Here is a 20,723-nt window from a genome sequence, read left to right on the forward strand (position 1 = left end):
CCAGTAATAGCCCCCAGGTGCCCGTAATAACAGCCCCCAGGTGCCAGTAATAACAGCCCCCAGGTGCCAGTAATAACAGCCCACCGCCAGTAAAAGTATTGTATATAATAAAATAAAAAAACACACATACTTACCTCCATGTCAGCGATGCGATGCAGGCCTCTTCTGACACGCCTCTCCCTCCCCTACCGCAGCACAGGCAGGCATCTGTATCGCTGTCCTGAGGACGGCGATACAGATGACTGGAGATGAGCGCTTCCACAATGGAAGCGCTCATCTCCCTGTGCCCAGCCACCGCCGCCGCTAGCTCGGGGGGGGGGGGGGCAATTGCCCCGTTGCCCCCCCCCCCTGGATCCGCCACTGCGTGCCACTATTTTCCATGATATGGTGTGTGGGAGGAACTATATAGTATGTGGGTTGGTTTGTGGGCCAGGGCTGAGGGTGGTGGTGGGGGCGAAAACATCATGGTAGATGACACATAGGAAAAGGCAGGTAGTCCTCAGTAGTTCAAAGTCAAATTTAAATTTTAAATCTGACCCATTCACCTGCTGTGCACCTCTGTCATGTGACTAATAGATGTGGAACCAAATCTATTGGATGATGTGCATGGGGTACAGCAGACAAACTGCCTAAATCTTTAAAAACTTTACATTGCTAAATTGGCCTTTTTTATTCAACATCATTTTTATTGAAATTTATAAATGTTTTATAACAAAATCTTATTATCAAAGGTAGTAATCAAATAGTTCAGAATAAGAACTAATTAAGGCATAAGAAATACGTATGACAATAAAAAAAAAGCAAATTTAAAATGTAATTTAATTTATTTTTTCATTTTAAATTGGGCTTTTTTATATGGCGAACATTTCTAACAGAAAAAAAAAATATGCAATCAATCTTTAATCTCTTACAATCTGCCCCCATTATGTGTATGTTAATGCCTTATATTTTAAATTAAAGGGAACCTGCAATCTGCAGTCAGAGTGTTATAGAGCAGGAGGAGCTGAGCAGATTAATATATAGTTATGGGAAAAGATTCTGTAAAACTTATACATTTAAACATACAATTAAACCTCTGCTCTTTCAATGCATAGGAGTCATGTGGGAGGTCCTACCTAGTAACTGACAGCCTTCCCTGTATGCTTAGTCATGCAGTTAGCTGTCAATCACTAAGTAATACCTCCCACATGTCTCCTGTGTATTGAAAGAGCAGAGATATAAATTATAGGTTTTCCTGAATCTGTTCCTGCAAAACTAGAACTCGATCTGCTCAGCTCCTCCTACTCTATAACGTGCTGACTGCAGATTGCATTGCATTTCATGGTGACGGGATCTTTTTAAATTTGTTCCCCGGGATTTTAAAAAGCTTGAGGTAATGCAGAAAATGCATTAAAATAAAGAAATTGCTTATACACACCCATTAAACCCACCCCACTGCTCCGATTTTTCCCTGATGGTCCTGTAGTAATGACGTCACGTATATCATTCACATTACTGCTGAAGTGATTTTCTGCAGAGGTTACATAAATGATTTACGTGGAACTACAGGGACCACCAGCTGCTGGGTCAGCATAGGATTTAATAGTCAGTATAGGTTATTTCTTTATTTTATACCATTACCTAAGTTTCTTAAGATCCTGGACAACATTAACAATAACTAATACAAGTCTAGAGCTGTCTGTATCTTGCTAATCATTTTTTACTAGGAAATGTGAAGAAGGCGTTCAGATACCTCATGACCAGGACCTAGATGTGATGAATAGTCCACCTTACCTGCTGAGATCTGAACATCGGTCACAATTCTTTCTGGACGAGGCAGTTTCTTTGGGACAGATGCCAGATCAGCTACTGTTGACATGATGTTATCCCATAAAGACATAAGCGATTCAGGATCCTCTAGTGAGCGGACTTTATCAGTAGGGACAGTCAGTATAATATTCTCTGTAATAAGCTCAGCCCAAGGAGATGTTGAGGTGCGTAATGAATCCAACCACAAAGAAACCTTAGTTTGTCCTGGTAAGAAGACACATTGATACAATTATATAAGAATATTAGGAAATACAGATTTATCTAGTGCATGTATGGCACCGTACCAAATAAAAAATTGAAAACAGTTTTATAGTTGGACTATTCCCTTTTGTTGAAAGAGCATACTAATCACAGTATAAAAATACACACTTAAAGGAGTAGTCTCACCTCAGATATTGGGGGCATATCGCTAGGATATGCCCCCAATGTCTGATAGGTGCGGGTCCCAACTACTAAGCATATAAAAATTGCTTTAAAAGAGAATAAGATGGTCTAAATCCAGTGACCAGTCAATGGTAAAGGGTTAATGCTGTTCTATCCATGTTTGCTATTTTAAAAAGGTTACTGTAATTCTAACTGTGATTTATGCACTATGTGATCCAGCAAGGCTGTATATAGGAGGACATAGTTAATCTGTTAGCCTTGGTAACCAGTTGCCTGGTAGTAGGCTGGTCCCATTTCCCATAGCTAGAGTAGTGTAAGGAGTTCCTCGCAAGTCAGGTGTGCTCTTCTCCAGGGACACACCATCCCTGAGAGTGAAAACTGCCAGGAAAAACTAATTTAATTAGGAAAAACCTGTTAAGAAAGAAGCATTACATTTATACAGATGGTTGAGGACCATAAAGATAGTGCATGGATTTCAAAGCTTAAAGGGGTTGTCTCATGACAGACAATGGCGGCATATTGCTAGGATATGCCCCCATTGTCTTTTAGGTGCAAGTCCCACTGCTGGGACCCGCACCAATATTGAGAATGGAGCCCCAAAAGTGAAGGAGACCGCACTGCGCACTCGCAGCCGCCCTCTATTAATTTTCTATGGTGCAGGCGAAAATAGCCGAGCCAGCTATTTCCGTCAAGCTCATAGAAGTGAATGGGAGCGGTGGCCGGTCATGCGCGGGGCACTCCTATTCACTTCTATGGGGAGTAGGCTTGGTGGTGGCCAGATCGGAGTCCTCCAGCCACCACCTTGCGGGGCTCTGTTCTCGATATAGGTGCGGGTCCCAGCATTGGAACACACACCTATAAGACAATGGAAGCATATCCTAGCGATATGCCCCCATTGTCTGATAGATTTAGCTAAAGGAAGTATCTCCTTCTGGTTGGTCTTATTCCATATTTATCAGCGCAATATGTAATGAAAAAAGGAAACATAAACGAAAAATAAATTTAAATTAATAAATAAAGGTCAGCTAGGATCTCAACCATTTAAGCAAATTTATATTGCTTGCATAAAATAAACCTCTAGTTCAGGTGAACTGTTTGGGATGTTTAGCTATGTTATCAATGTTGTGAAGTAGACATTTCTGATGGGTCTACCCTTTAACTGAAGCATGTCTCTCTTCCGTGTGTGAGAGCCAAGGTTGCCATATTTTTAGGAACTCCCCCCTTTTGTTGTTCTCCCATCCCGCCAATTCCTTCATTTGACATAGGAAGTTTGTTTTTTCATACCACATGGTCAAAGTGGGGGGATCTGTCTCCCTCCATTTAATTTGAATAAGGAGTTTTGCAGTGGTGATCATATGCGTGGCAAGAGAAGTTCTATTTGGCCTAAAATCCTTCTCAGGTAGCCACAGTAAAATCAAAGGGCCTGTGAGTTTAATTTGGGAGCGGCAAACCTTATTAATGGCTGTTTCGACCTCATGCCAGAAATGCCTCAGAGCCGGGTAGAACCACCAAATGTGAGAGATATTGCCCACCCCATTAGAACATCTCCAGCTCTTATTAGAAGGGATCAAGTTAATTCTGTGAAGAAAGTCTGGTGTGCGATACCATCTGGTAAGTATCTTTACAGAATTTTCCTGAACTCTAACGCATCTGGAGAAGCCATGTGAATGGGATAGTATAAACGCCTTATCTGAATAGTTTATTGTGATGTTTAGTTCTCTCTCCCACTCCCTCAAATATGCCAAGAGCTGTTGGTCTCTCCCTGTTAGCAATTGCCTGTAAACTAATGATAGGCACTTTGTGGGGATGGAAGGTAGAAGGACATAGCTCTCCAACCAGGTAGGATCCGGGAGAGGGAGGTATTCAAATTTTAGGAACTTGGCACATGTACTCTCAAAATCCCATTTCTGGATCACATTTATCTCAGATGTGGAATTCCCAGTGAGGGTGGTGTAAAAATCAGAGTTCGGCGGCAATCTAGAAAAATCGCCTAGTCTATAATCTTGGACATCTGTCCAAATATTTGACCTTTTAATGGGATGAATCGAGAGCACATGTGGAAGTAAAGGAAGAGGCATTAGAGGAGAGAGACGTTTGCCACTCATGTTAAGTGCTGGAGAGGCATTACAGTGCTTAATAGTACAACTCGTGAGCTCACTTATTACTTTTTGTCTAATAGGAGCTCTGCTGTAACTTCATAGAAGATGTTCTCTATTCCTCCCAAGCAAAGCTCTTTCCATTGCTATATGAATGGGAAATGGTTGTGGTCTGGAGAAGGCAATCCACCTTTCCAATTGTATGGCTTGAATGTAAACTGACAAATCCGGTAAGGAGATACCACCTTGTCTCCTCCTCCTTGTAAGGAGGGAGAAGGATAATCTGGCTCTTCTACCAGCCCATAGGAACTTTCCCATGATCACCTTAATTTTATAGAGGAACGTCTTCGGGACTGATATAGGGGGAGATCTAAAAGTATACATAACTTGAGGGAGAACATATGTTGTGAAAAAGTTTTTTTTCTCCCCAACCAAGACAGATTTGGTACTAAGGCTCTGGAGAGGAATGATTGTATTTTATTTATTAAGGGTGTGTAATTAAGTCGAAAGAGGAGTTTCAGGTAAGCTGGTACTAGGATTCCTAAGTATTTATTAGCCTCAGGGGGCCATTTGAATGGGGTCGATGCCAAAATGTGTCTCTTTTGAGCAGGATCAAGTGAAACTCCCAGAGCTTCAGATTTTTCCATATTGATATTAGGAAATTGTCTGAACTTCAAGAGAAGGGTCTCCAATGTTAGAACAAAAAGGTCAGCAGAAAGAGGGCATCCCTGTTTGGTCCCATTTCTAATCTGAAAGGCATCTGACAGAGTTCCATTAACTAGCACTCTTGCAGAAGGGGCTGAGTATAGGGAAAAAATTGCATCAATAATTTGCATAGGGAAGCCAAAAGCTTCTAAGCTGGATTTAATAAACAGTCAATTAACTCTGTCGAACGCCTTTTCAGCAACCGTTCCTAAAAGTTGAAGTGGTGTCTTCTTCTCTTTAGCCAAGTATACTGTATGTAATACTCTACAGATGTTATGTCTTCCCTCCCTGCCAGGCACAAATTCCACTTGTTCTTCTCCTATCAGTTCAGGGAGCAGTTTTGAAATGCGTTGGGTTAAAAGCTTTGCCCACCATTTCAGATCTGTGTTGAGGAGTGAAATGGGTCGATAGCTACCACACTCCTCAGGATCCTTCCCTTCTTTATGTATAATGGAGATGTGAGCCAATTGAGCCTGTGGAGTGAGGGAGGAGCCCAACATCAGAGAGTTGCACATTCTGGTGAAGTGTGGTAACAAGACCTCACTATTTTTTATAGTAAACAATAGGGAACCCGTTTGGGCCAGGGTTTTTTCCAGACGGAATAGTATTAAGTGTTTTTTTCTACCTCCAAATCCGTAAAGGGCGATAAGAGGCTATTCTTCCCTGCTTCAGAGATAGTTGGTATTTTGATGGATTGAAGGAAGGAGTTGATATGGTTTTGTAGAGGAGGGGGGTTAATCCCAGGAGCATCTGAGTGTTCCTCAAGGTTATACAGTGATTTGTAAAATTTACAAAACTCTTCAGCTATGGCAGGGGTCGTAATCAATCTATTACCATCTTTAGATTGAATGGCACTAACAAAGGTTTTATTTCTCTGGGCTTTCAAAAGGGAAGACATTAATTTAGAGCCTTTATCTCCATGCGAATAATATTTAAAACGTAATGACTGCAAGGTCCTGGCTGACTTGACATTTAGTGTATCTTTCAATTGGGAGCATAAAAGGTTTAGTGTATTTTGAGTAACGTCTGTCATAGTGGACTTGTGTTGTTTTTCTAGTGTGGATATTTGTAAAAGAAGGGAATCTATTTTTTTTGTTCTTTGTCTTTTTACCTTGGTACCCAGGCTGATCAGTTCTCCTCTGATGACTGTTTTATGGGCTTCCCATAATGTTGTTTTGGAAATATTGGGTGTGTCATTGTCTCTGAAGTATTCCAAAATCTTCTCCTTAATATGTTCCTTATTAATCGCATCTTCGATTAGCGTGGTATTTAGCCTCCAAGACCATGCTTTAGGTGGTATATTTTGAAGCCTCATTGGCAAGCTTACCGGGGCATGGTCTGAGACTGTTATAGAGCCTATAGACATGCTAATGACCGATGGGAGGGCATTATTTGAAAGGAATAAATAGTCCAGCCGTTGATAGGACCTATGAACTTGGGAGAGGTAAGTATAGTCTCTATCTCCTGGATGGAAAATTCTCCAAACGTCGGATATTCTCAAATCTGCTAATCCTATCTGGAGCCTGCGGATTTGTTTTAGAGGTACGGAGGCATGTTTGGAGGTTGAGTCCTTTTTGAAATCTAAGGCCAGATTTAAATCTCCGCCCATAATAAGTGTTCCCTCAGCGAAAGATTTCGGGTATCTAATGTCTGGGTCAACCATGCAACCTGCTTAGTGTTAGGAGCATACAAATTAAGTAGAGTTCAAGATTCTACCCTTGATAAACACATATCTTCTTTCAGGATCAACTAGTTTTGCTAACACCGCTAAAGGGATGTTTTTACTAATCCCTATTGAAACGCCCCTTGCTGCTGATGAGTATGTAGCATGGTGCCAGTTAGTAAAATGTTTGTTCAACAAGCTGGGTACATAGAGATGTCTGAAGTGGGTTTCTTGAAGAAAAGCTATATCTGCTTTCTCCTTCCTAAGCATGTGGTATATCTGACTGCATTTTTGTGGTATGTTCATCCCGTTCACATTAAGTGTCACTACTGTGACCTTAGCCATTTGATAATTGTTTGAAGTTGAAAACTAGCATTAGTATCGAGATCCTAACCGACTTAAAAGAAAAAAGTGAACCATATACAGGTGTCCAAAAATAGATGTGGAAACACCCCTGAAACATAAATCTGCATATGAATGAGGCGACATACAGAGAAACGTATGTTGGGAGTGGTAACTTAGTGGTGAGAGCCAAGGTCAAATTCGGAGCACCACAACCACGGCTTCAGCTGAGTGTAACCTGCCTAAAGCTGAATAATAAGGAACAGGATTGAGGGCTCTGGGTTATCTCCTCAGGGGGGCTAAGATATCTTCATATTGACTAGGTTGTTTCATTGCCCAATCACCCCCATTCAAGTTCTGCACCAGAGCCTGCTAGTATCTATGCAATTCTTAGAAACAGTGACCAAGCCAATTATATATTCAGATATGAAGGATACTGTTAACAATAAACTGGGCGTACTTCTAGATCCTACAGTATTTTAGGAAATTGATGTAAGCCTAAACAGTAAGTTAAATACAACTGGTAACCAATAACTATGCTATTGAGTCCCATCAATCGGACCTAAAAAGCAAGATGCTAAAGAATTTTCACAAGAGTCTCACGTGAGGGACCTCAGTCTGCTGGATCCGCTCTCTCCTTTGGAGACTTGAACTTCGTCACCCGGTTCCACAGAGAGGGAATGGTCAGCTGGGGAAGCTCTTTTAAGTCCACGCACGGGAGCCAAGGTGTGATGTCCATCGGCGCAATATCTAGCGCTTCCCAAATTTTGGGTAGATCATCAGAGTGTCTTACCAGGATCTGTCTCCCGTTTATGGTGGTGCTTAGGCCGAAGGGGAACAGCCATCTAATGGGATGCTTACTGGATCTCAGCTCCAACGTAAGCGGACGGAGGACTCTGCGCTTAGCCAGAGTGCTTGCAGCTCTTTCTTGGAATAATAGGATCTTATTGTTGTCAAGCATGATTTCTTCCTTATCCCTCGCTGCTTTTAGGACTTCTGCAGTGTCTAGGTAGTTTAACAATGCACAGATCGTTTCCCGAGGAGGGTCTCCTGCCGGAGGTTTTGGCCTCAGTGCTCTATGCGCTCTTTCAATCGTTATAGTGGCAGCGCGATCTGGGCCCAGCAACATGGCGAATATGCGTCGGACCGCTTCCATCAGCTTTTCTGCTGGAACAGATTCAGGTATGCCTCTCAGCCTCACATTTTTTCTCATTCCCCGATTCTCTTGATCTTCAAGATACAGGTTGGCATTGTTAATCTGTGAGGGAAGTGTTTGCACTTGAGATTGCATCCCTTTTCTGAACTATTGCAGCTTGTGATTCTTCTAAAGCCTCCACTCTGTGCCCCATGTGCTTTACCTCTGCTTTTATATCAGCCAGCTCCTTCATTACTGGTGTTAAGGCTTGTGCTAGCATGTGCTTCAGGAAGGATCTGGTAATGGGCATCGGGTCTTCCCCACCTTGTGCTTCAGAGTGAGTGCACAAACTCGCGCCATCTGAATCTTCTTCCTCATGAGCCGCATCACTGTAGTCTGCAGACGCCATTTTGCAGCGCTTGGCCGTTAGAGATAACTTCTTATGAAAGTATTTATTCATATCCACTTGGGATTTCTTGACCCGTGGGGTGGTCTCTGGGTCTCTGCTTCTTTCCTTGCTGAGTTTGTCCATGATTTGGCAGGTGAAATCACTGTTTTAGCTAGTAAGCTGGGTAGTGTGGTGAGGAGCTCAGAGTTCAAGCGTCCTGCACCATGCTCCGTTGGCTTAATGAGGTTAATGGGAGTGCACCGCGCATGCACGGCCACCGCTCCCATTCATTTCTATGGGGCCGACGGAAATAGCCGAGCCAGCCCTCGGCTATTTTCGGCGGCTCTATAGAAATGAATCGTGGGTGGCAGCACATGCACGGGTCCAGAGGTGGGACCCACACCTATCACACCTATTCTAGCGATATTCCCCCATTGTCTAAGATGGGATAACCCCTTTAAGGTTTTATGGTTTGGGACTTTACTGCGTATGGTCTGGATTAATTGCTTCTGGCCACCCGTTTAAAGACTGCACCCTGCAGTTGGAAACTCAAGAAAGTTTGAGCGTTTGCACAGCTGTTGGCATTTTGGGAGGTTGCACAGTACACCTAGAGAGACTTAAAAGGCCTCTTAAAAAGCAAGTGTGCACATCGGCAAATCCTTCCCTAGCCAACAGTTCAGGTTTCCTTGGCATATAAGGCAGCCTACCCAAAATGCATGTACTCAGTCTGCCCTGACCTTGGACTGTGTTCAGACTATGACTTGCTTGATCCCTTGATGCTTCAGCTATTATCTTGGGTCCTGCTTGCAGTATCTCTGCATTATCCCCACCTGTATTCCTGTGTGTCCTTCAGTGTTTACCTGCTCCACCCATGTGTTCCAGTACCTCTAGTTTTCAATGTCAAGTTCTATTTACCTAGTTTGTCTGTATTATCCATTTTCCTGCCCATCACCCAACCTGTTAGCCCTGCATGACTCTGCTCACCACTCTGCCTGCAAGCTTCAACTTGTGCATTTGTGTTAATGCACAGCCAGGACTCCCAAGTTACCAAACAGCTGTCTAAGTGCCTGTGGTTTTGGTTTGTTTTCTGCATCCTGAACGCCTGGTACTTGCACCAGAGTACCTGACCCCATTGGTTAACTGAAAACCACATAGGGACTATCCCCCAGGGTAGTGGCCTTGTTGCTTCCCCACAGTAAAGTCAAGATCCCTGTACAGAGGTTAAGTGTCAAAAACGATAATGCCCTTAGGGTTAGCTCTAAGTCAAACGTGTTGGTCTATACAGTGGGTCCACACTCACTCATCCATAACAATTACTGCCTTGTGAAATATTTGAAAACTTACTGATTAAATTTTGCACTTCGTCCCGCTGGCTCACTGCTGAAGGGTTAATACCACGCATTACACTTTAAAAGCTGTTAAACTGTTTACTAAGATGATTTGTGAACTATGTATCCCAAAAGCCTTGGTATAGATAGGAAATGGTTTTAAATGGCAGTCGTTAGTTACAGTTGCCGGGTAGTGAGCTGGTCACATGATTTCCTGGTTAGTTGGTAGACAGTCTGCTACCGAACAATCGAGAGACAAGGCCTGTTTTGTATGTGCTTCTGAAAAGTAGGCCAAGACTGAATTTATCAGGGAAAACACCATTCCTGAGCATGGAAGACCTTTGCAAAGATTATCCCCTGAGAGAAGAAAGTACTGAATATTTACATAAGGCTGAGAACCATTAAAAAAGGCTGTGGTAGACTGAGACAGTAAGGTAAAGATATATTTATAGCAATAGACTTTACTGCCTGTGGTCTGGGTTTATTGCTCCTGGCTCGCATCACACTTATGAGATGAACTGGCTATCGAATCTATGGCTGCACCCTGCAACTGGGCCCCCAAAAGTCCAGGGTGTGCCCCAAGGAGAAGAAGGGATGCGACCCGCCACCCACTTCCTGAGTGGCCTAAGGAAGAGGTGAAGAAGGTTTAACCACTGTGAGGACACCCTCCTTGCTTCAGATACCACTGCTATCTTCTCCACTGCCCACATCATCCCTACACGCCGGCCAGTGGCAACCTTATCATATATTTATTAAAGAGAGACTTTATTTGTGCTAACCATGCGGGTCTTGTCTCTGTCTCCACCACCCACCAGCCCCTACACCTGTTCTCTTGCCTTGCACCCTGCCAACTATCCACCATCAAGGGTATGCCAGTTGCCACCAGGCAGGAGCCCGAAGCTCAGGTCATGCCCTGAGAGAACAAAGGGTGCACCCCTCAATTCATTGCCCATGCAGCCCGGTAGAGCAATGGCACCAGGTTAGCCTCCGTGAGTAGCACAACCAGCCTCATTGCCTCGGCCGCCACTCTTCTATACTCTCTCCATCCCTGAGCCTACCCCTTTGGGCTGGTGTGTGGCATAAATTGTCACAGTAGATTGTATAGGTGTTATTGAAAAGTTGTTGTTTTTTTATCAGATAATTTTTATTAATAATTTTCTGTAAATTGCAAAAATAAAAAAAGTTGTTTGTACAATATACATGTAACAGCCAATAAAGGTTTAACCAAAGCATCATATGTTCAGCCACATTATTAATTACATGAGTATAATATATAGCAACCATCATAGTAATAGACATAAATAAGATTAAGCATTACTGTAACACTTAGCCAATTGTACAAACCAAATTTCCCACCCTGCCCAACTAAACCCCTCCCCCCCTTCCCACACCCAAGCAATGGAACGGGCCTGGCACCCCCATCCGGTTATATTATCTATACTTCAAGAGAACAGCAGATGGTGTACTTCTCACATCTGTCTAACAGGCCACCTTGCAAAAAAAATCAAAAGCTAACCGAAATAAAGGAGAAAAAAAGCAAAGAGAAACAGGGTCCTCGCTACTTCCCTCAACACAGTATATTTAGGAAGGGAGGCTAATGTAGTTCTCCCAATTTTCCCATATCTTATTAAACTTCGTCACACACTTTCTCTTGGTATATACACCTTTTTCTAGGCGCAGTATGTCTTACATCCTATTTAGAAATTCTCCCCTGGACGGAGACTGGGGTCTAAGCCAGTATCTGGCTATCAGTTTCCTAGCTTGAAATAGCAGGCGCTGTACTCCCAGGCGGTGATGGCGATTTTTGATGTCCAATATCCCAACCACACATGTTCTTGGCCCAGGTGGAACCGTAATATTGTAGGCATCTTTTATAGAGGCCAGAACCGCGGTCCAGAAGCTCCGGAGCTCCGCACATTCCCAAAACATGTGCAACAAGGATGCAGGACTTATACCGCATCTAGGACAATCCCCACCTGCCCGAACACCTATCAGGCATAAAAATTCTGGAGTCCTATACACCCAGTGTAATAAAAACTGCTGGGACATACGTTGTCCCTCACACACCGATAATTGCGGAGTAAGCGCTAGGAGCGATTTCCATTGCTCCTCTGAAATCGGCCCGACCTCATTTTCCTATTTATATTTAACTGCTAAGACATCTTGTTTCAGTGATTTCACACACAAGTTCCTGTAGATGAATGATATCAGACCACTCGAGGAATTTTTTGTGAGAAGCTGCTGAAACAATGGGATCGTAGTGCATTTTAGCAATAATGATTTCGCTTGCGTCTGACAAGCATGACGTAATTGCAGAAATTGATAAAAGGCCATATGTGGGAGACCGAATTCACTTCTTAACTGTTTAAAGGACTTGAAGACGCCAGCTCTCTGTAGCTGACATAAATATCTCACTCCTTTACGCTCCCAAGGCGAGAAGCCATCGAAATGAAACAGTTCAGGCAGGTGGGGATTTTTCCATATGGGGGAGAATTGCATAAACCCTTGTACTGACAGCAGTGCCTGACATTTCTGTCAGACCTTGTGTATCATGATAAGTGTGGGATGACCTCTTATCTTGCCAGCAAGTCCACTATTTTCCAGTAAAGTAACCGGGGAGTCATAACCTATAATGTATGCCACCAATCTGGCTGAAGCAGTATCTCCAGGAGTCCTCCCCCAACCCCATAGCTGCTGTAATTGGGACGAGATATAGTAGAGCCATGCGTTCGGGACTGAAAGTCCTCCTGCTTCTTTCCCCCTCTGCAGAGTGTTTAGTTTAATCCGAGCATTTTTATGGCGCCATATCAGGTCGCTAAATAGTCTATCAATTTTGATAAATATTCTGCGAGGTATGCATATAGGGGAATTATGTAGGATGTACATGAGTTTGGGCATGAGAATCATTTTAAGAAGGTTACTCCTCCCAATTTCAGACATCGGCAATTTGCACCAAGCCTTAACCTTAGCAGACATTGTAGTTAAGAGCGGTTCTATATTAAGTTTAATATAACTATTAGGGTTTGCGTTAACCAAAATCCACAAATACTTAAAGGGATTCTGTCACTAAGTTTTGGGCTATAGAGCTGCGGACATGCACGGCTAGATCGCCGCTAGCATGTCCGCAATATACCTGTCCTATAGGGCTGTGTGCTTTTATTTTCTTTAAAAAAGGATTTTAGAGAAATGTAAATTTAGTCTTCTAGGTGCCCAAGGGGCTGTACGAACCTTCCTGGTGCCCAGCCACGCCAGCCTGTGAAGGAGCCCAGCACTGCCTATGTCCTCCGAATCTCCTCCTTTCATCACTGATAGATTGCCGTAATCTTGCGATGCACGAGCTCGCGCATGCACAGTGCCGGTATAGTGTTCCTTCCCTGTGCTGGCATCAGCCGGCACTGTGCATGCTTGAGCTCGCGCATAGCGAGATTACAGCAATCTATCGGTGATGAAAGGAGGAGATTCAGGGGACATAAGCGGTGCTGGGCTCCTTCACAGGCGAGCGTGGCTGGGCACCAGGAGGGTTCGTATAGCCCCTTGGGCACCTACAAGACTAATTTACATATCTCTAAAATCCCTTTTTAACGAAAATAAAAGCACACTGCCCTATAGGACAGGTATATTGCGGACATGCTAGTGTCGATCTAGCCTGCATGTCCGCAGCTCTATAGCCCAAAACTTGGTGATAGAATCCCTTTAACTTTTTGTGCATCCTGTAATGGGCTTGACTGGGAAGGAAAGTCATAGCAGATTCATCTACCGGTAGGAGAGTAAACTTGTCCCAGTTAATACGGAGACCAGACCTATCTCCAAACTCCTGTATGAGTGACATGAAAGAACCTAAGGACCGTTCCATATTTCCCACATAAATTAGCATATCATCCGCATACAGGGATACCCTCTCTTCCCAGGTCCCGCAGGGAAATCCTATGATCCTATTAGATGAGCGCAACACACATGCAAGAGGCTCAATTGCGATGCAAACAGAAGGGGGGATAGCGGGCATCGCTGACGGATTCCCCTGCCCAATGACTCTGACGTTCCCCCATTGGCCCGTATACTAGCCGAGGGGCCATTGTACAACAACTGGACCCAAGAAATAAGTCTTTCCAAATCCCATGACTCACAACACCTCCCAAAGATAGCTCCATTCAGCACTATCAAAGGCCTTAGCTGCGTCCAACGAAAGGATGGCTCGACCTCCAACCGATTCGACGCTTCTCTGGATATTAGGAAAAAGTCGTCTAAGATTTACAGAAGTAGATTTGTCAGGCATGAATCCCTCCTGATCGCTATGAATAATAGTGGAGATGACGTACTGTAGACGGTTCACTAAAACTTTCGCCAATATCTTAATATCAGAGGTCAACAGCAAGATTGGTCTGTACGAGTCGGGGGATTTGGGATCCTTACCGGGTTTGGGCAGGACCACTACAATAGCCTCTTTCATAGAGGAGGGAAAAACCGACATAAGATGGAACAGCAGGACGCCACTATATAAAAAAAAAAAAAAAAACTATCGGTAGTCCATCTATCCCTAGGGCTTTCTCATTGGGAAATGATTTTAGCACCATTTCCAACTCAGTGAGTGTTAAAGGGCCATCTAGACTTGTCATACTTTCCGTCGATAATCACGGAATCCCAATCTCTGCAAGATAAGCGGATATATTAGTAGACTCCACTTCTAGTTTAGTCCTATATAGGGTTTCATAATAGGCGTGAAATACTGCTAGAATATCCTTATCTGTCGTGGCAAGAGAACCATCTGTCCTCTGAATAGACAAGATTTTGGACGGGCCCTCCTGGGCTCTAATAACCCTTGCTAGTGGTTTCCCAGAACTTTCCCCCGCCTCAAAATACTTTTGTTTTAAAAAGAACCTGTGATTATCCGCTGAATGCAAGAGATGTTGCTTCAATCCCACTTGTGCTGCTATGATTACTCGCTTGCCCTATCAGGTGAATTTACAAACCTTTCCTCCGCTACTAAGGCTTGCAGCTTTTTCTTGGCGTCCTGTGTTTTTGTTTTATGTTGACTAATCTTCTGTATGTAAAGACCTCTAGCATATGCTTTGCAAGTATCCCACACCACCCCCATAAACGCCGACCCCACAATCTGCGTAAAGAATGGATTAAGTTTCCATGCACCAACCCGGGGGGAAGCCTGGTGCTCAATTGCAGTTCTACATAAATCATGAAATGGTCGGATAGACTTCGAGGTAAATATTTGATCTCAGCCACTAGCGACAACACCTCAGGCGATCCTATAGCTAAATCAATCCGAGACAACGAATGGTGAGAGCTAGAGAAACATGAGAACTGACACAAAGTTAGATTCCTCACCCACCAAATGTCATGCAGGTCCAGTTCCCGCAGCACACTGGCGAAATTAGAGCCTCTGCTCGGTCCCAACATCCCACCCCTATCTAATGTTGCAGAGGGATAAGTATTAAAGTCTCCTACTATCAGTATAGGACAGTGGGGTAGTTCCTCAACATACCTTATAATTTCCTTTATTACCTTACTATTATAGGGAGGGGGAATGTACACTGCTACCAATATGAAGGACCAATGATAACAAGTACAGTGAAGACATACGTATCGTCCCCTATCGTCTATATGGAACGAATGACACACAAATGGCGGTGATTTATGTACCAAAACACTTACACCCCTGGAGTGTGAAGAAAACATGGAACGATATGCATGACCAATCCACGGCCTGTGTATGAGGTAGTGTTAGGAGATAAATGAGTCTCTGACAGACAGATTATAGCAGGGTGAAAGTGTTGCAGCACCACAAATACCACGGTTCGTTTAGTCGATTCTCCTAGTCCCCTAACATTCCAGCCTATTATCTTAAGACTATTTGCTAATTTAGTGTTGATCACGAATATTCGAATTTCAAATTTATCGCGAATATAGGTACTTTGAAAAATTTGCGAATATTTTGAATATAGTGATATATATTCGTAATTTCGAATATATATATATATTTTTTAAATCAGTACACATGATCCCTCCCTGTTTCTAGCTTGTGGGCCAATGAGAAGGCTGCAGTATATTTGACTTTAGGAGTAGTGTTGTTTGCGAATTTTCATAATGCTAGTTTTTCAACTTACAACTATTAGACAAAGAAGATTATAGCACTATATTAGCTAAATTGCTCTATATTATATTTTTTTTCTAATATTCGCTATATTGCTATAACTTTGTTTTTTCAAATATTCTTAATATTCTAAAACAAAAATATATAGCAATATAGCGGATATTCGAAAAAAAATGAATATAGAGCAATTTAGCTAATATAGTGCTATAATCTTCTTTGTCTAATAGTTGTAATTTTTTCCAATCTGAACTTCAGATGAGAAAAAAAATTACATCGATAAAAAAAAGATTATAGCACTATATTAGCTAAATTGCTCTATATTTATTTTTTCGAATATTCGCTATATTGCTATATATTCTTGTTTTAGAATATTGCGAATATTCAAAAAAACAAAGTTATAGCAATATAGCGAATATTCGAAAAAAACGAATATAGAGCAATTTAGCTAATATAGTGCTATAGTCTAATAGTTGTAAATTGAAAAATTTGCAATAAAAATTTGCATTGCTAAAATTCGCATTCCCGAAAATTCGCATATTACACAATTATTACCTTGCTGTTTTTTTTAGTAAAAAAATCGTTGAATATAACGAATATTCGAATTTGCAAATATTCTATGAATATTCTACAAAATATTCGTCGAATATCGCGAACTCGAATATGATCCCTGCCGCTCATCACTATTTGACATCAGGACTCACAGTACAGTTAATAGCCAAGCACACCGCTCTCGTCATACATGTTACCTCCATACTCCTTTCATACCACAGAAGGTTCCGGAATCCAATCCATCGCTCATCCCAACCATTCCCAGCCCCAAAAACTAGCCCAAAAACATAACAGCTTCCGGCAAGGATATAATCCCTACCCTGAGAAAACAAACAAACAGGGCGAAAAAATTTCCCTACAGTCGGCCATATATATGGCTGAGTAACTGCCACAGGAAAACCTGTGAAAGAGTATAGACATAAATCGGGTTACTTTTGCTGACCCGCCTATAGACAAGTAAATCTGCAGTGTAATATGCATGAACAAATTACAAAGACATACCCAAGCATTTTTAGGTGACATCCGCAACTAGTCACCAGGATAACACAAGGGCCTCGGGACCCGACATATAGAACACATGTAGAGTAAACAAAAGGTCATAAGAACATTAGACAGAAAAGAGGTACATCCTATACGTAAAGCATTATTATGCATAACATATCAGATGTGTCCGTAATATTTTCATCATATCTCACGTGTCCCAACACTGGGATAGGCAGGACACTCATCCCACAGTTGCCGAGTTCTTGAGCGATGGTTCATTGGCATCAATCCACTGCGCCGCCTCTAGAGGAGTATCAAAGAAGCAGACTTCTCCATGTGCCACTACTCGCAGCTTGGCAGGATACAGCATAAAGTACGGAATTTGTAGATTTCAGAGGAGACGCTTCACATCCAGGAACTTAACTCTATTCCGTTGGACCTCAGTGGAGAAATCCAGATAAACTGCTATTTTATTTCCATTAATCAGTAGCTCAGGATGATCTTTTGCTTTCTTAAGAATAGCATCCCTGTCCCTGAAGTGTAGCAACTTCATTAAAACTGGGCGAGGTGGGGCCCCTGGTGGTGGAGCGCGAAATAGCACTCTATGCGCCCTTTCAATAGCAAACATCCTGGATAGCAAGTCCTTGCCAAACTTAAATGTAAGCCAGTCTTCAAAAAAAGACACTGGATCAGAACCTTCTGCCTTCTCAGGGACCCCCACCAAACGGAGGTTGTTCCTCCTTGAACGGTTCTCTAAGTCATCCGTTTTTGACATCAACAGGGTTACATTGTGAATAATCCTGCCCAGATTTCTTTTACCAAGAGGCAATTGGTCCTTCAGGGTGCCCACTCTAACTTCAACCTCAGCCATCCTGTCAGTGACTTTTTTAAGGTCTTGATGAAGAAAGGACATATTTTCGTGCAGGCTGCCCATGTTAGTATTGAGAAGAGCAAGCGAGCTATTGCATTGCTGTACCGCATTAAAGATATCTTTAGATGTGGGCTCGCCAGTGCCATTAACAGGCTGTTCATGCTGGGTACATGTAGATGCAGGTCCAATAGGTGGAGCTAAGGGGACAGAGGCCGCAGCTTCAGCCATTTCCCCTAACTGTGAGCCCTCATGCGTAGGCCCCATTGCCGAGAATGCCGAGGTTGTGGGGCACGAGGATGTCTACCCGGATATAGCAGAGGGTGGAACAGGCACATCAGAGGGAGGAAATGCAGAGGCTGTACGGGCATATTTACCCAAGCAGGCCGCCACATCCACGGCCTGTACCTCCGATGTGGCGACATCTTGTTTGACCGGCGTGGAGCTCCCGGCGTCTCTCAGCTCCATCTCCTTCTTGCCAGTGCGGATCATAATTGTACTTGCAGGTTCCGCACACTCCCCGGTGTCTCTCAACAGTGTCCGGAGTAGCAGCGCTTACTGCAGATGGAGGATTCCATAGGATAAAAGACGGCAGGTCAGGAGCTCCTCTCAAGCACGTCCGTTCACATGCCCGACCAGGCCATGCCCCCCTATTGAAAAGTATTTAAAGGTTATGGACACCTTTGAGGCATTTTTAATAACTGGATTTTACTCATTTTGGGCTAAAAATCTTTTTTTTAATTGGTCTTTATTAAAAATTTTCGTTTTTGAGAAACAGTAAGGCCCCTTTCACACGGGCGACTTTTCCGTGCGGGTGCGATCCGTGCGGCGAACGTATGGCACCCGCACTGAATCCTGACCCATTCATTTCTATGGGGCTGTGCACATGAGCGTTGTTTTTAACGCATCACTTGTACGTTCAGTGCAAATCGCAGCATGCTCTATAATGTCCGATTTTGACGTGACGCAGGCCCCATAGAAGTGAATGGGGTGTGTGAAAATCGGATGGCATCCGCAAGCAAGTACGGATGCCATGCGATTTGCACGCATGGTTGCTAGGAGACCATCGGGATGGAGACCCGATCATTATTATTTTCCCTTATAACATGGTTATAAGGGAAAATAATAGCATTCTGAATACAGAATGCATAGTAAACCAGCGCTAGAGGGGTTAAAATAAAATAAAAAATAATTTAACTCACCTTAGTCCACTTGTTCGCGAAGCCGGCATCTCCTTGTGTCTCCGCTGCTGATGAACAGGACCTGGGATGAGCTGCTCCATTAAATAGAGCTTAAGGACCTTCGATGACGTCACTCCGGTCATCACATGATCTTTTACCATGGTGAATCACCATGGTAAAAGATCATGTGACGTACCATGTGATGACCGGAGTGACGTCATCGAAGGTCCTTAACCGGTATTTAATGGAGCAGCTCATCCCAGGTCCTGTTCATCAGCAGCGGAGACACAAGGAGATGCCGGCTTCGCGAACAAGTGGACTAAGGTGAGTTAAATTATTTTTTATTTTATTTTAACCCCTCTAGCGCTGGTGTACTATGCATTCTGTATTCAGAATGCTATTATTTTCCCTTATAACCATGTTATAAGGGAAAATAATACAATCTTCAGAACATCAATCCCAAGCCCGAACTTCTATGAAGAAGTTCGGGTTTGGGTACCAAACATGCGCGATTTTTCTCACGCGAGTGCAACGCATGACAATGTTTTGCACTTGCGCAGAAAAAATCGCGCATTTTCCCGCAACGCACCCGGCTCTTAGCCGGGCCAAAAAAATGACGCCCGTGTGAAAGAGGCCTAAGAGCTAAACTCTTATCAATCTTCTAAGAATATGGATTAAATGAGTGTTTATGAGGTCCAGAGATTAAAGATAAGGCTTCACATGAGCCATCAGCTGACAGGGACTGAGAAGTGATACTTTGAAAAACAGACTTATTTTTAACCCATGTAGCTCACAAATAGATGCACATTTGTAATAAAGACCAATTAAAAAAATTATTTTTAGCCAAAAATGTGCAATGTCCATAGCCTTTAAGGGAAGTGAACCTCATATGTTTAAGCTCATGTGAAAGACTGTTGGTAAGCCCTTATTGATGCAATCTGTACATATATGTGTAGGTCTAAAAGGAAATAAGATCTCTATCGATTCTGGTTCCTGTGCATTCACTCTGCAGGACCATAGACTGTAAATAAAGTGTGGCTTCAAGCCACCTTCCAAGCAGTGAACTAAGCCGGAGGCATAGAGAGGTTCCCAGACAAAGGGCCTGACAAGCGACAAAAACCAAAGGAACCTGCTTTGAATGAAGTGGCTGCATAGATGTGATGTTAAAGTGAGTCCTGCAACCTTGATTTGGAGCATCTGAGGGGGAAAACATCTGCTGAGATGACATCACTACTTGACATAGTCTGACACAGACTTTGAACTTTACAATGTTGATGTAGAGGACTTTAGCTTTGGACTTAGTAGATATTGCTCTTCTGGATACCTCATGCAGGCACAATGTGTGCCTGGTCAAAGACAATAATAGACAAGCATGTGCATGTGCTGTAAGAGTTGGAAGCAAGGCTTGTGGCTGCAGAAAAGTATTAGCATCTGTAGAATCCTCTATCTAGAAAGAGTATAGATAGAGGAGTTAACTTGCAAGTTGAACTCTGTGCTGTTAAGTAAATAAAAGTGGGAAAGTATAAAAAAAAAGTGCCACACTCTGCTAAAACTGCAAGTGTTGCTGCCATGCAAGCTACAGGATTGCAGCTGAAGGTGGGCAAGCTGCATGCTTTGGTAGTGAGCAGCATTCCATTAAAACTATAGTGGGATAAAAGGTTTGGGCAATAACCGTCAACCATCTTAGGT

The 20,723-nt window shown here is 43.0% G+C and overlaps 1 protein-coding gene across 2 annotated transcripts in view; it reads right to left on the reverse strand.

Annotated features, from left to right (window-relative positions):
• The window catches only part of LOC122929733 (TRPM8 channel-associated factor homolog), a 49,072-nt gene that overhangs the window by 21,888 nt on the left and 6,461 nt on the right, over window positions 1-20,723 (reverse strand). For both annotated transcript variants that reach the window (XM_044283403.1, XM_044283402.1), the window contains exon 5: window positions 1,774-2,013. In XM_044283403.1, the coding sequence (XP_044139338.1) occupies window positions 1,774-2,013 (240 nt within the window). The remainder of the gene's footprint in view (window positions 1-1,773; window positions 2,014-20,723) is intronic.

Source organism: Bufo gargarizans, chromosome 2 (genome assembly GCF_014858855.1).
Source record: "Bufo gargarizans isolate SCDJY-AF-19 chromosome 2, ASM1485885v1, whole genome shotgun sequence".
NCBI lineage: Eukaryota > Metazoa > Chordata > Amphibia > Anura > Bufonidae > Bufo > Bufo gargarizans.